Below are 16,015 nucleotides of genomic sequence, written 5' to 3' on the forward strand. Positions count from 1 at the left end.
TAAAAGTCCTTAAATACTAAAGCACTCCTGAGAAAAAGAGAAATGGAGGCATCACGTTACATGACTTTAAACTTTACTCCACATAAAGTTTAACTGCATGACAGCTGCATGTAAAGAATGAAGTTGTTGGGCCTCCCTGGTGGCGCAGCGGTTGAGCGTTGGGTTGCGAAGCTGCCCGCGGCCTCTGCGGCGCCGGTTCGATCCCCGGCTGCTCCCCGGCCACCCGAGGAGGGTCCCACATGGCGCGCAGACCTCTCCTGCCGCCCGCTGCTCCCCTCAGCAGTGTGCTTCGGTCCTTCTGCCTGCTCTGCTCCCCACTCTGGCTCTGGTGAATTCTCTCACCCTCCCGCGCTTCTGTCTGTACCCAGTGCATGTATAAACAAAACAAACAAATAAATAAATAAAACATGCCTCTATTTAAAAAAAAAAAAAAAAAAAAAAAGAATGAAGTTGCATCACTCTCTAACAACTTGCACAAAAATAAATTCAACATCCATTAAAAACTTACACATAAAACCTACAACAATAAAATATACAGAGGAAAAAAATGGTGATACAGTTCATGACATTAATGGTAAAGATGGTTTTAGAAACGTGACCCCTACTGCAAGGGAAATAAACAATAAGAATTATCTTAAATCAAAGAGCTTTTACACAGTGTAAGAAAATATAAACATATTCAAAAGACGCCCTGAGCCTCCCTGGTGGCTCAAGGGGTTAAGACGCAGCCTATGAAGCTAACCACAGCCACTGCAGCATGAGTTCAATCCCCAGCCAGGGAGAAACTCACATGGTGCAGCAGACCTCTCCTGACTCGTCCACTGCTCCCCTCAGCAGTGTATTTCAGTCAATCTGCCTGTTCTGTTCCCCACTCTGTTTCTGGTGAATCTTCTCACCCCCCGCACCACTGGCCTGTACCCCAGTTCTTGTATGCATAAATAAATAAATCTTAAAAAAAAAAAGACATCCTACTGAATGGGAGAAATATCACACAATCAACAAGGGGTTAACACTCAAGTTATATGACAAACAACTTTGACAACAACACAAAAGCAAGCAACCCAATTAATAAGTGGTCAACAGATCTGAACAGGCAATTCACAAAGGTATCTAGAAGGTCAACAGATATTTAGAAAAAAGTACAACATTGTTTTTAATAAGGGAGATGCAGGTCAAAACCACAATGAGGGCTTCCCCTGGTGGCGCAGGCGGTTGAGCGCTGCGCTGTGAAGCTGTCTGCAGCCTCTGCAGTGCCAGCTGGATCCCAGCCAGCTGGCGAGGATCCCACATGGCACAGCAGACCTCTCCTGTCTTGCCCACTGTCCCCTCAGCAGTGTATTTCGGTCAGTCTGCCTGTTCTGTTCCCCGCTCTGTCTCTGGTGAATCCTCTCACCCTCCCTCACATCTGGCTTTACCCCGGTGGTTGGATAGATAGATAGATAGATCGATAGATAGATCGAGTGATCGATCGATCAATCGATAGATAGATAGATCTTAAAAAAAAAAAACACAGTGAGATGTCATTTCACAGCCATGAGAATGGCACACATTAAAAAAAGGCTCTCAGCAGCAAGTGCTGGAGAGGAAACTTACACATTGTTGGTGGGAATGCAAACTGGTGCAGTCATTTTAGAAAGTGATCTGGATTTACCTTCAAAAACTAAAATGGAAATACCATATGAACTAGCAATTCCACTTTGGGGCATCTATCCAAAGAACATGAAACCATCAACACCAAAAAAAGTATATGCTCTACAATGTTTGTTTCAGCATTACTGACAACAGCTAGGACATGGAAACAACTTAAGTGCCCACGAATAGAGGAATGGATCAAGAAGATGTAGTATAGCCACAAATGGAATACTATGCAACCATAAAGAAAGACAAATGTTACTCTTCACAGCATAAAGGAAGGAATTCAGGGAATTTTGTGTGACTAAATTTGTGTGACTAAAGCAAGTCATAATTGCAAAGACAATTATAGGATATTTACATAAGGGATAATTCAATGAAGCTAAATACTCATATCAACTAGTTGATACTAATAAACCAACTGATGTTTCTGAGGTTAAGAAGGAAGGGGGCGTGAGAAGTAGTCAAAGGGGTGTAAAAGATGATGGCTGGGGGAAGAAAAAGCATTGTCTTTGTCTTTATCTTTGTGATGTCTTTTGAGTTTGTAACAAAGATCTTTGGCACTGACCTTCCAGTTCCCATTTGACCTTTTTTCCTGGTTATAAACCTTGAAAGAAACTGCAAAGCATATAGAAGAGAAAATCCTACTGCTAGAAGCTGGCCGTTTTCAACATTTCACATTTCGTTCAAGTCTTTTTTCCTTTCGGTTTTTATTTCTAGGTTTTTTTTTTTTTTTTAATTCAGGACCATATTACATATAGTTTTATTATTTAGTTTTCATTTTACTTAGCTTTGTTCGGTTCACACCATTAAAGTTCTTTAAAACACATTTTATTATTTAGTAAAATTTTATTGAATGACAGTACTGTATCAATTTCAGAGGTACATCTTTACCTCTATGTGTGTATAAAACTCGCCTTACAAACACCAAGTTTCTAGTGCATTCCACTATCAGGTTGATAATCTCTAACCCTCCCACTCTCTGGTTCTTCCCCTCTCCTCTGGTAACTACTATATTTTTCAGAGTCTGAGACTTATTTTTGTTATAATTTGTTAGGTGATTTGCTTTTGTTATTTATATTGCACATATAAGAGAAACCTGGTAACTATCTTTCACTTTCTGACTTATTTCACTTAGCATAATCACCCCAAGTTCCATCCATGTCACAAATGGTAAGCGTTCACCTTTTTAACAGCTGAGTAGTATTCCATTGAGTATATATACTGCAACTTTTTAATCCAGTCATCCATTGATGGGCATCTAGGTTGTTTCCATGTCTTAGATACTGTGAATAATGCTGCTCTGAACATAGGGGTGCATATCTTTTTGAATTAGTTAAAACATGTTTTTAAATTGCCACTAAGTAGGTACATCATTTACTTGCCAGTATCCTGTGGTTTAAAACTGAGGTGGTGTCATTTTTTTACTATTATAACAAATTCTGCAATAACTAACCTTGCATAAATTTTGATCTGCATCTCTGATTTTTCCCCTTAGGATATATTCCTAGAAATGATGAATTACTAGTCAAAAGATGGGAACAATTTGTAAATTTGAAGCCACAATAGTACCGGTGCTAAGGGCCCTCACAGGCTCACCTAGCCAGGTGTGGCAGGGCTAAAAGGCAGGGTGGTTTGGGGGCTCCCCAGGGGGTCATAGAGTTAGCGGGTAGGGTAATCCGGTGACAGCATTAAAGTTTCTAGAACAGACAAACAGATGGGGGAGTGTCTGCTGAGGAATCAGAAAGGAATGAGTTTATTACACATTCATGGAAGAACTTTCTTGGTGTATTCCATTAGGACTAGATGTCAACCAAGAGAAATGTGCTGTCTCTGAACCAGAGGCCATTTCCACAGTTTACTCATTTCCTTGCCTGGCACGTATTAATTTCAGAAGCCTCTTCAAGGCTCACATCTGTGATACGATGATTCTCAGTGTATGCTGAGTGCTGTCAGGGAGCCAGAAATTGCACAAATACTTTCTGTGTGAGTACTGGCCTGTGTCCAAATAGACATCACTGTTGCAACTAAACTTTTAAAAAAAAGATTTATTTCATTTATTTATGCATACAAGAGCTGGGGTGTAGGCCAAAGGTGCAGGAGGTGAGAAGATTCACCAGAGACAAAGTAGGGAGCAGAACAGGCAGATTGACTGAAACATCTGCTGAGGGGAGCAGCTGGTGAGACAGGAGAGGTCTGTTGTGCCACGTGGGTCAGCTCCCTGGCTGATGATTGAACTCAGGCTGCAGTAGCTGGTGATAGCTTGATAGCACTGAGACTTTAACCCCTGCGCCACCAGGGAGGCTCCTAAATAAAACTTTTAACAAAGTTATCTGACAAGAGTTATTAACATGCCTGCATGTCATTATGCTACGTGGTGGTCAAGCTGTTCACATGAGGGGACTTATGTAGCCAGACAGAATTTGACAGTTGTGTTCTGTACTATGCCCTGTCCTTGGAGCCCACACAGAACAGCCATGTAGCAGGCAGATGTGTCTGCAGCCAGAAAAGATGTGCTCTGACTCCTCAGCGACTGGGTTCTCTGCTGCTTTCCGGGTGGCTCAGACTCAGGTTCCCTTTCCTAGTGATGCCTTATGGGGGGTCCTGAAGAGCACAGTAGTACATTGCCAGTGAATGAGGAAGTTAGGAAATGGGCACAGGTAGTGTTAAGAACAGGGTACCCCAAGCTCCAAGCCCATTTATCAATCTGAACAATCATTTGGAACCAGGAGTGTGCTCCCCAAGCCCCCGTGACCTAGGTCATTCATCAGCCTAATTGGAAAGCAATCACGGGACCAGGAGGGTACCCCCCAACTCAATTAAAAATGGAATGTTCAGAACACCAACAAACACAGTAGCACAATGCTAAAGCAATGGGCCAAACCTGGTTCCAGAAGGCAGGCTAGGTAAGGTAGGAAGACTCAGTAGGACTTGGTAGCTTAGGAGAGCTCGCAGACCCAGCCAGTCAGCAAGAGAAACAACTCGGCGACTTCCAAACGCCAAACCCTGACTCCTCGCCCACTATACTCATGGAAGCACATACTTCTTGCCTCTCAGTAGACACCCACTCGGAACCCCTCTCTCCTGGAGAGCTTTCTTGTGCTTCCTCTAACCTATCAATAAATCTCTTGCTTTTCTGTAACTCATCTCACCATTGAATTCTTTCCTCCCAAGATGAGAACAGAGATCAGCCCTCGGGGAGTCCCAGGACCCTCAAGGCCCATATTTACTGGCACACAAGGCTGTGGGAGAGGAGAGGAACATAATCTAAGTTGACAGTACAGGGACCGGCATGAGGTGGAGAAAGGGAGGGAACAAAATAATCTTTAATGTTAACACAGGGGCCTCCCTGGTGATGCAAGGTGTTGAGCACAGTACTATGAAGCTGTCCACAGCCTCTGCAGCACGAATTCGATCCCAGCCAGCCAGGGAGCTACCCACATGGTGCAGCAGACCTCTCCTGTCCCACCCGCTGCTCCCCTCAGCAGTGTATTTCATCAGTCTGCCTGTTCTGTTCCCCACTCTGTCTCTGGTGAATCCTCTCACCCCCTGTACCTCTGGCCTGTACCCCAGCTCTTGTATGCATAAATAAATACATTTTTAAAAGAATAAAAAAAAATGTTAACACAGAAACGTTATGGGCAGAATTTTGTCTGCCCCACCCCAACCGTCCCACCACCCACACTGCATCATACCACCCCTCCCCTACCGCCAAGCAAAAAATCCATATGTTGCAGCCCTAACCCCCAATACCTCAGATTGTAATTGTTTAGAGAAAGGGCCTGTAGGGTAAGGTAAAAGTATCAGGCTTTTCTGCCCTCCCGCCATCAGGATAGATGAGGGAACCCTGTGATCCTGAATGCATGCCTGATGGCGGGCACCTTGAGTGGATACACCTGCGCTAAGACTGTGCTTCTAAGGGCGGCGTCACAGGGACGCCAGAAGCCGAGCAGCAGCAGAAACAGAAGAGAAGCCGAGAGAGAAGCAGAGAAGAAGCAGCAGAAGCAGAGAAGGCCAGAGAGCCCAGAGAGGCCAGGGCCTCCCAGCCCCCCAGCACCCTGCCTGCCATATGCCTGCAAAAACCCACTGAGGACTCTGACTCTTCCTTTACCCGGTCTGCTGGATCAGAAAACCTGCACTGTGGCCAGTCCTGCCCTTTACAATTGGCGTAAGTCGGCAAGATCCATGTAGACGGGTATTGGAGCCCTCCAAAGACCTGGAGGGACTAAGGAGTAACAGACTTTGCCTGTGACGACGCTGGAGGCGTCATGGCGACACAGAAGAGGGACGGGGTCCAGGAGCTGCGGGATGGGACCTGGCATGAAGGAGACGCCAAAGAGGACCAGCCAACGACACCCGAAAAGACCAGCCAACGACCCCTGAGGCAGCAAGAATCGTCGGGAAGACAGGACCACGATTCAGAGCTCGCCAGTGCTGATTCAGGGAGAGGCCAACGAACTTGGCCTGATGGACATGGACTCGGACTGACAATCCCGCCAGAAGGCGGAGGACCTTGGCAGGTTATGGTTTTTTTTTGGGACTCTGGGGGTGGCCAGTGGGCCTTGATGGCCAAAGCAATCTGTGTATGCCCAGCATCTAGGCAGAGGACAAAAGCCAACTGAGAAGGCAAAAGCTGGTGCTGATGCTAAGTTGAGAAGCCCTGAGTAGCTGTTAAGGAGCCTGACTATGCTGAAGACCTGTGAGTCTCGTAAAATCACCTGTGGGAGATGCCCTGCTCATTCTTGAGTGAGGGTGGGGAGCTGAGGAAGCCGTCCTTGAGGGATGGGTGGGGAACGTGGCTTGGGGTGGAGCCCAAGCCAAATGTAGAGTTTGGATCCCCGACCCATGTGCTTGTGCAGTGGGTTGGCCTGAGTGCAGGGGTCTGTGAGTCGCATGGGTGGCTGTGAAGGCTGAATGTTGGAGAGACTGCAGACAGAAACCCTGAGGGTTGGCGATTACCCCCAACAGAATAGAATCGCCAATCCCAGAGCTAGTGCATCCTGGGGGTGGATGCTGTGTGTGGCTTGTAGCCGAGACTACAGCCAGAGAAGGCCAGGAAGCCTGATGGCTCCTGGTGTGTTATAGTAGATGCCGTGAGTGATTCCCCTCCCCAGTGCCTTCTGCAGCAGATGAGGCGGCTCATCTGCTGGTACCAATAATTGTCTTTTGCGCTAGGTTGGTGCCCTGCCTGGACTTATTTGTGTTCTGTTGTATTTTGTTATATTGTGATGTATTTGCTTTTGTGGGCCATGGTTGCATTGTTTGTTTGCTTAGAAAATTGTATATATATGTAGACTATATGGCAGAAAACCCTGAGGGGGTGGACTGTAGGATAAGGTAAAAGGTATCAGGCTTTTCTGCCCTCCTGCCATCAGGATAGATGAGGGAACCCTGTGATCCTGAATGCATGCCTGATGGCAGGCACCTGAAGTGGGTACACCTGCGCTAAGACTGTGCTTTTAAGGGCGGTGTCACAGGGACGCCAGAAGCCGAGCAGCAGCAGAAGCCGAGAGAGAAGCCGAGAGAGAAGCCGAGAGAGAAGCCGAGAGAGAAGCCGAGAGAGAAGCCGAGAGAGAAGCCGAGAAGAAGCAGCAGAAGCAGAGAAGGCCAGAGAGCCCAGATAGAGTGAGGATTTGCTGGGGGCTGGGAGGCCTGCCAGCCTCCCGGCCCCCCAGCATCCCTGCCTGCCATATGCCTGGTGAACCCCAATAAAAGACCTGCAAAAACCCACTAAGGACTCTGACTCCTCCTTTACCCGGTCTGCTGGATCAGAAAACCTGCACTGTGTCCAGTCCTGCCCTTTACAGGGCCTTTAGCATTCAATCTGACTGTCCTTCTAAGAAGAGGAAGTAAGGCTACCCAGAGACACTGGCATGTGCACACACAGAGGAAAGGCCCCGTGAGGACACCCCAAGAAGAGGCCAGATGAAGTTGAGGATAGAGGCTCAGAAGAAACCAAACCTGCTGACATCTGGATCTTGGGCTCTCACCTCCACAGCTGTGGGAAAACAAATCTCTGTTGTCCTGCTGTGGTGCTTTGTTACAGCAGCCCCAGTAGCCCCAGGAAACTCACACCATGAGGGGAGGAGAGACGTGGCTGGAGGTGGTAGAAGATAGTGTAACCAGCAGATGTTGACCGTTGAAAGATAACACAAAGGGCCTCCCTGGTAGCACAGGGGTTAAAGTCTCAGCACTATCAAGCTCTCGATGCCCGGACAGGGAGCAACCCACATGGTGCCGCTGACCTCTCCTGTCTTGGCTGCTGGTCCCCTCAACAGTGTATTTCAGTAGATCTGCCTGTTCGGCTCCCCACTCTGTCTCTGGTAAATCCTCTCACTTCCTGCTCCTCTGGCCTGCACCCCAGCTCTTGTATAAATAATAAGTAAATAAATCTTTAAAAAAAAAAAAAGATGACATTCAGACCCTGGCACTAAGGAATAGGCAGGGACCCAGTTTCTGTCAATCCCACACATGGGGCAACAATGCAAGTTTGGCAGCAACCAGAGGTGTGGAAACAGCAAATTTTGGCAAGAACAGTATGGAGAACAGGTTCTTCTGCCACCCAGCCCCTAGAGTTACCAGGGACAAATGACAAACAGTGTCAGCAGTAATATTCCCACTAGAAACGCCAAGTAGTGCCATTGAGTATTTTTGTCTGCCTGTGCCATCTCTGCTGTGTAGCATCCCAGTCAGGACCTTGGCCCTCCCAAATACACCAGGGTTACTTAAGATTTATTATCCTCCAAGAAATCCCTTCTGTGCAAACTCACTAGAGTGGCAGGTGTCAGGAGTAACTGAGAAACCCCACCGAGAGCAAAGGAGAGAGGTTGAGGAGGAAGGCTGATGAGCAAGGATGAACTTAGTGGGTAGAAAACTCAAAGCAGCTGGAGATCCTCATAAAAATGTTCAAATTCTTTGACCTAATAATTCCACTGCTGGGACCTGTGCTAAGTAAATAATTTTGAATAAGAAAAAGGTTTTATGTCTCAAAACACTTTAGGATCATTGCTTAGGATAAAAAAGAAATGTAAAATATTCAGACTGTGTTACAATCTGGTGCCCAGAGTGGCTAGTGGGGGTTTCTGGCCTTAACAGATGGTGGGGCCACTGGTGAGGCCCCACGAGGCCAGACCCAGAGTCTGAGTCATCCGAAGTCACAAAATGGTCTTTGATGTGGGCACAACACTTTGGCTTACATGGTGTAGGGTAAGGTAAAAGTATCAGGCTTTTCTGCCCTCCTGCCTGCTGCACCCCCCCCTGCAGTGACCCTCAGGGCTAATGGCTGTTGCCATGGTCCCTGAGGTCCGGCGTGGGCAAGGAACCATGCGCGCAGGGGGAGAACAGCAAACTCCCTAAGATGCAGAGAAGCCGAATGCCTGCCAATAAATAATGACCACCAGAAGCTGCCACAAAGATGATTAAAAGAAATGCTGACCACCTGGAACCTTATCTCGCTTTCTCAAGGCCCACAAACTTTATTCTGCTACAACTGTCTTTCTAAAATCTTTCCTTTTTCTGGTCATTGATTGCTAATTAAAAAACATACCTAATTTAATAATTAGGTTAATGCAAATGAAACATTACTAAACACTGTGTTATAATAGAATTGTTAGTTTAATAATCTTTCTATTATGTGCTTAACCTTAGTACCTTTGATATTAACTGCATTATAATATAAATTTACCTATGACAATTAATTATGAGTAAACATAAGTAAGTAATAGTAGTAGTTAGTACAAGAATATAGAAAGAGTTAATAACCTGTCCAATTAGAAATGAGGCTAGGTCCAGGTGTAACTTCGGACATAAATCACTGCCCTGTCAATTAAGCTAAGCCTATGAGCAAACTGATCTCTTTGATGTTCACTGTTCCTATGCCTTTAGAAAAAACATATATATACTGACCACTAACTTAATAAAAGCGCACTCAGATTTTCACTCTCTTGAAGTGTGTCTGTGTGTCATTTATTCATCGAATCCCTGACCACCCTGCGCAATCTCTCAACCCTGAGACGGCCTCATCGTCCATCGCTGTGCTGGTCCGCGGCACCTGCCATCAGGATAGATGACGGAATCCTGCGGTCCTGAATGCATGCCTGATGGCGGGCACCTGGAGTAGGGTGTGGGCATAGGTAGATGGGATTCACCTGGGTTAAGACTGGGCTTTGAAGGGCGGTGTCATGGGGATGCCAGCAGAAGCAGAGAAGCAGGATTGCAGAGAAGCAGAGAGAACACGAGAGAAGGCCAGAGAGCCCAGAAAGAGTGAAGACATGCAGGGGGCTGGGAGGCCTACCAGGCTCCCCGCACCCCCGGCACCCCTACCTGCCGTATACCCGGTAAATCCCAATAAAAGCCTGCAAAAGCCACTGAGGGTTCCAAGAGTCCTCCTTTACCCAGTCGGCTGGATCAGAAAACCTGCTCAGTGCCCTATTCCTGACCCTATACATGGCTTCATATAAATACCTAATAAGAACTCTACTAACTATTTTAGAAAATGTCTAGAAGGATACCCCAGAAATGTAAACAGTTGCCTTCTCTGGGGACTGAAATTGAATACAGGACAGTAAGAACGGAAACTTTTTCATTTACACCCTGGAGCACCATTCTATTTTTTTTTTAATATGCATATATATCTTTATAATGAAAAAATGAAGTTAAAGCCAAATAAACAAAAATCCTGATGAGATGATTAAGGAAAGCATTCATTCATTATCTACTTATTCAGCAATCAATAACTAAATTCTAATGCACCAAAGACTGTGCTGGCAGCAGAGACACAAAGATGAACCAAATTCTGCCCCCAAACAGTGGGGAGGACAATGACTGCACCCAGCAGAATTTCCAGTACAGATGATTGGTGGGCCCCCCACCTACTGGCAGTCACACCCTAGTGTAGTTTCCTTTTTTTTTTTTTTTTTTAAGATTTATTTGTTTGTTTATACATACAAGCACTGGGTACAGTCAGAAGCGCGGGAGGGTGAGAGAATTCACCAGAGCCAGAGCGGGGAGCAGAACAGGCAGAAGGACCCAAGTACACTGCTGGGGGGAGCAGCGGGCGGCAGGAGAGGTCTGCGCGCCATGCGGGACCCTCCTCCGGGGGCCGGGGAGCAGCCGGGGATCGAACCGGCGCCGCAGAGGCCGCGGGCAGCTTAGCGACCCAGCACTCAACCGCTGCGCCACCGGGGAGGCCCCCTAGTGTAGTTTCATGCTGTACAACATGATCTGTTTGACCAAGGGAATATTGGGAGTGGTGGGCAGTGAGTCCTGACATTGTTATTAAAACCTCTGTCGGGCCTCCCTGGTGGCGCAGCGGTTGAGCGCTGGGTTGCAAAGCTGCCCGCGGCCTCTGTGGCACTGGTTCGATCCCCGGCTGCTCCCCGGCCACCGAAGGAGGGTCCCACATGGCGCGCAGACCTCTCCTGCCGCCTGCTGCTCCCCTCAGCAGTGTACTTCGGTCCTTCTGCCTGCTCTGCTCCCCACTCTGGCTCTGGTGAATTCTCTCACCCTCCCGCGCTTCTAACTATACCCAGTGCTTGTATAAACAAAACAAATAAATAAATAAAACATGCCTCTATTAAAAAAAAAATTTAAAAAATAAAACCTCTGTCACCTCTCTCTCTATTTCTCCTTTCTCTCCCTTCCTTCCTCTCTGATCTCGCATTCTGTTAAAAACCAGTTGCCACTTGATAAGCAACACCACAGGGAGGCTCGAATGATGGCCTCCAACCACCAGTCATGCAAGGGAGCCTGAAGTCTCTCATCCACCAGGCACGCCTGCAGGCCACTGCCATGCAGGGCAACACTGACTCAACTGCATGAAAGCAGCTGAGCCAGAATCTTGAAGCTAAGCTCTTCATGGCTACCTGAGCTTTAGCAACCGTGTGAGAAAACTTTTGTGGTTTTAAGATGTTAAGCTGTGGGGTAATGTTACACAGCAATAGGTAGCTTAAATAGCGCACAATGCAAAGCCCAAGGAGGACCAAGATGGAAAAAGGAGCTCAGAAGAGGGTGGGTGGAGTGGGTTTAGACAGGCTCCCTGAGGAGCTGATTCTGGGGCCGAGTCTTGAGGGCTGCATGGAGTTAGCCAGGTCAGGAAGGGAGGGAAGGGAGGACATAAAACCACCTCCGCTTCTGGGAAACTTCAAGTAGTTCTCTTTGGTTCAGGCTCAGAGACCTGTGGAGAAGGGGTGGGGGAAGTGATAAGGGCCCAGTCAGCTTTAACTTCCATGTTGTAGAGATGGATCTTTATACTGCAACCAGAGGGGAGTCCTTGAAGACTTGTAAGCAGAAGGATAATAAGTTTAGGTTCTCATGTTAAGAAGATCAGCCTGGTGGGGCCTCCCTGATGGCACAAGGGGTTACATCTCAGCACCACGAAGCTATCAGCAGCCACTGCAGCATGAGTTCAATCCCCGGCCAGTGAGGTGACCCACATGGCACGGCAGACCTCTCCTGTCTCGCCCGCTGCTCCCCTCAGCAGTGTATTTCGTCAGTCTGCCTGTTCTGCCTCTGGTGAATCCTCTCACACATACCCCCACCCCCGCACCTCTGGCCTGCACCCCAGATCTTGTATGCACAATAAATAAAATAACTCTTAAAAAAAAAAAAATCAGCCTGACCACACTATGCCCCAACAGCTGAAAAACTGGACCCGAGAGCGAGCAGCTCAATTTGGAGGCGGCTGTAGTCATCCACAAAATGGGAAGGAGGGCTCCATTATCCCAGAGACAGATAAGCCGCCCCATGCCCAGAGGGCAGCCAGGACTGGTCCAGAGTTACCAGGCAAGGCGGGTCAGAGGCCACAGCGTATGGTATAAAATGAAAAAGGACCCAGACTCCTTCCACTGGGACACTTCCCTCCCTCTCCAAGCTTCTTGTCTGTAAGAGGCTGGCTGGGGCCAGTGGTGTCTTGGAGTTCCCATGCCCCTTTGCAGGGAAGAAGGAGGAGGGTCCCTAAGCAGGCACATAACCTAGGGCTGGGCAGAAGAGGCACAGCATGTTACAGCTGGAGAGACCCTTTGAACAAGCCTGTTCTACTCCGGAACTTCAAAGGTGAGGACACTGAGGCCCAGAAAGGTCTTGCCCAAGGTCCTACAACCCTGAAGAAGCAGAGATGGTACTTGTTATGGGTTGAATTATATCCCCCGAAAAGGCGTGCTGAAGTTGTAACCCCTAGTACCTGGGAATCTGATCAGATCTGGAAATAGGGTCTTTGCAGATGTAACCAGTTCAGAGGAAGTCATGCTGGATTTGGGTGGCCCCAATTTGTCATGACTGGTATCCTTACACAAAGAAGAAAATTTGGAAATTAAGAAACACACAGGCAGAAGCTGGTCATGGGGTAAAGGCAGAGGTTAGAGTGCCGCATCCACAGGCCAAGAACACTGTGGAGTGACCACAAGTACCAGGAACTCAAAGGCCAGGCAAGAGTCTCCCTCAGCTGGATTCAGACTCAGAGCCTCCAGAACAGCACCCTCGTCAATTTTCCTTCTGTGCTTATTTTTCCTTTACTCATACCTTTTATATTTTTACTCTTTGGGTTATAAACATTTTAAATATCTGTATAACCATAATTTACTTAATCATTTGCTTATTTGGAGAGACACATAGGTTGTTTTCAGTACATAAATAACACTTTCGTCATACAGCTTTTACCATATTTCCTTGGGATCAAGTCCTATGAGTGAAATTTCTAGGCAAAGCATGTTAACATGCTGTCATTTTCTGAGTGTTGGTGCCTCAGCCTCCTCTTAAAGGAACAGCAGTTCTACCCACGCCATCTGGCTTCCTTCCCCTCTCTCTCCTTTAAAGACAGGCCAAGCTCGCTCCTGTGTTTTGCCTGGAGCTTTGCTTCTTTCTTGTCTGGATTAAGAGCCAAATCCTTCATGCCCCTGCCTGTCTCCTGTTCGCCCTCAGCCCTGATGACTGTTCTATACTCTGGCTTCTGGCTAGGCCCTGCCTCACCTCTGGGCTGTATACCTCCTAAACAAATGAAATCCCACAGCCACCGTCCTGCAGCTTCCCCAGTGGACACAGGCATGGCAGCTGCCACCCAGGAGAAATGGGGACTTGAGGGAGAGGAAAAGACTGGATTGATGGTGGAAGGAAACTGTTTACAGGAACTTGGAAGCCACTTCCCTCACCTTGCAGGAAAGGGTGTGGCCTCTGCTTGTCAGAGGGTCAAGCTAAAACCTGGTCTTAGGGTTTGGCTGGAATGAGTTTCAGGTATTTCAGCCAACCCCCTTTTGTGGGCTTTGGACCTGCTGACTCTCCTCAGTTCTTTGCATCCTGAGCTGGCCAGGAGGACTGTACAGGCTGTGCAGAAAAGAACTCAAATCCTTCCTGCCCTCTAGCCGCCCCCTGACCTTATAATAGTAGTGAATCATGTAAGGTAACCCCCCAGAAACAGTGGAAGACCCACAAGGGCCCGGCTAGGGGGCTGCTCTCTCCAGGATCCTACTAGACTCAGCTGTCAACCGTGCCCCCCAGAGCTCCTGCTCAGCTCCCAGTCTCCATCCTGCTGCAGGAAAGTGGGAGAAGTTCACCATGGTTTGTCTCTTGGAAGTACAGTTCCCTCCACATGCCGTGAGGGACCAGCCTACCCTTTGAATCTCTATGGTATGAAGCCAGTGTGGAGTTTCGCACTGGCATGTATCTCTTCTGACCCTTGATCTGGTATCTACCTCCTATCACTCATGCTTAGTTTTGAGCAAACAACACACACGCCCTCCTCTATCATGCAAGTATAATATAATGTGACTACACTGCCTGTGCACCTAATGCTATTTGAGACTTCCAGGCTGATCTGGCAGCCAGTGGACATGGTGGGCAGTTGAGCCTTCACCTCTCTTCATCCATCCCCCTCCCTGGCCTAAACTCAGTAGAAGAGTGAAAGGCTCATCCCCTAGATTAATTTATCTGCATGCACTGTTACCATGTCAGCACAAAAGGTGACTGTGGTCACTAATATGAAAATTTTGAAGAATTTTAAAATATCAATTTTCCTCTTGCTCTTGGTTCATTTTCTCCATTAATTCTTTGCGTCCATTCCTTTTTTGGGGGGGTCTGGGATCCTACCTGCTGTGGGAAAGACCAACTGGGGTGATGGGAAGGAGGGAGCAAAGGACTTCCAGTCCCAACTGTTATTAACCCTGGGGCTCTGAGCATGTTATCGCCTGTTTCTGACCCTCAGTTTCTTCATCTGTAGCCGAGTGATAACAACACCCACCCTGCAGTGGAGTGGATGTCAGCAGGTTCGATTCCTGCTCTATCACCCACTCACGCCAAGATCCTGAGTGGGACTGGGCCTCTTCAAGCTTTGTTTTTCTCCTTGCTGAAAGAGGGTGGGTGGGGGCTCTAAGGACCCTGCAGGGTTGTTTGGGAGCAATAAAGGAGACAAAGTCCCCCACAGGACAGCAGCATGGGCTTCCCGCCTGCTCCCGCATTATGGAGGCTGCATTACCTGGACGCAGCTCTGAACTTCAGCGCACCCTTGCCTTGTGTTAATATATAATCATATATTTCACTATTATACTCTTCACAGTTTAATAAGGGGTTTAAATGAAAAGACCCACTTCAGCAGCTGCCACCCACACTCCATGCATTATTCTAGCAGGAGTCTCCTTGCCTGTGTCTTGACCGCTCTTTTCCACCCGAACCTGACTTCCCGCCACCGTCCACCCGGCTGGGCGCAGGGACGCGAGCTCTGCCCGGCGGAGCCCCGGGTTCGGGAACGGGCACCGGCTGGGGGGGTTGATGGCGCCCGGCCGCCGCCGGGGGCCCTGCCGATGTCCGGAGGGGCTCCCCACCGCTCACCCTCTTGACGAGGAAGCCCTCCTTGAGCACGCCGTCCTCCATGCCGCGCCCGCCGGCCCTCGGACCCTCCCGCGGGCGCCGTCCGGGAGCTCCGGCCTCTCGCGCCTCCTCGCGCCGCGCACCCAGGAAGCGCCTCCGCCCGGGCGCGGTGCCGCCTCCCTGGCCCGCATCCAGAGCCAGAGGCCTCCCGGGCAGGAAATCTCTCCAGAGCGCCTTCCTGACGTGGTTCCCCGCGAAGGTGCCGAGCATCCGCGGCTGACTAGCCACCAGCCACTCCAAGTTCAAAGCCCCGCCCCGGTCACCTTCTGGGGGCTTCGCCTCCCGTACTTGCCCACTGGCAGGCGGGGTGCCCCATCCAGGTGCCCCCAGGTGTTCTGTGCCTCGCACCGTCTTTGCCCATCTGCCTGCACCCCCAGCTTCACCAGGTGCTTGCCTGGCGCTTAGTCTGCAGCCCTTGCGCAACTTCCTGAGCTAAACAGAACTGAAAGGATTTCAAGGATGAGGGTCATCCCTGAGCGCAATGATTTCACAGAAATGTCACAGGAATGGAAGAAAATGGGGCGGGAGC

At 48.6% G+C, this 16,015-nt stretch overlaps 1 protein-coding gene across 1 annotated transcript in view; it reads right to left on the reverse strand.

Annotated features, from left to right (window-relative positions):
- The window catches only part of PLEK2 (pleckstrin 2), a 23,582-nt gene extending 8,045 nt beyond the window's left edge, over positions 1-15,537 (reverse strand). The window contains exon 1 of the mRNA XM_037503536.2: positions 15,448-15,537. Coding sequence (XP_037359433.1) covers positions 15,448-15,489 — 42 coding nt within the window. The 5' untranslated portion in view covers positions 15,490-15,537. The remainder of the gene's footprint in view (positions 1-15,447) is intronic.
- Positions 15,538-16,015: the final 478 nt, after the last annotated feature.

The sequence above is a fragment of the Talpa occidentalis genome, unplaced genomic scaffold (assembly GCF_014898055.3).
Source record: "Talpa occidentalis isolate TD23 unplaced genomic scaffold, MPIMG_talOcc4v2.1 talOcc4.11, whole genome shotgun sequence".
Classification (NCBI taxonomy): Eukaryota; Metazoa; Chordata; class Mammalia; order Eulipotyphla; family Talpidae; genus Talpa; species Talpa occidentalis.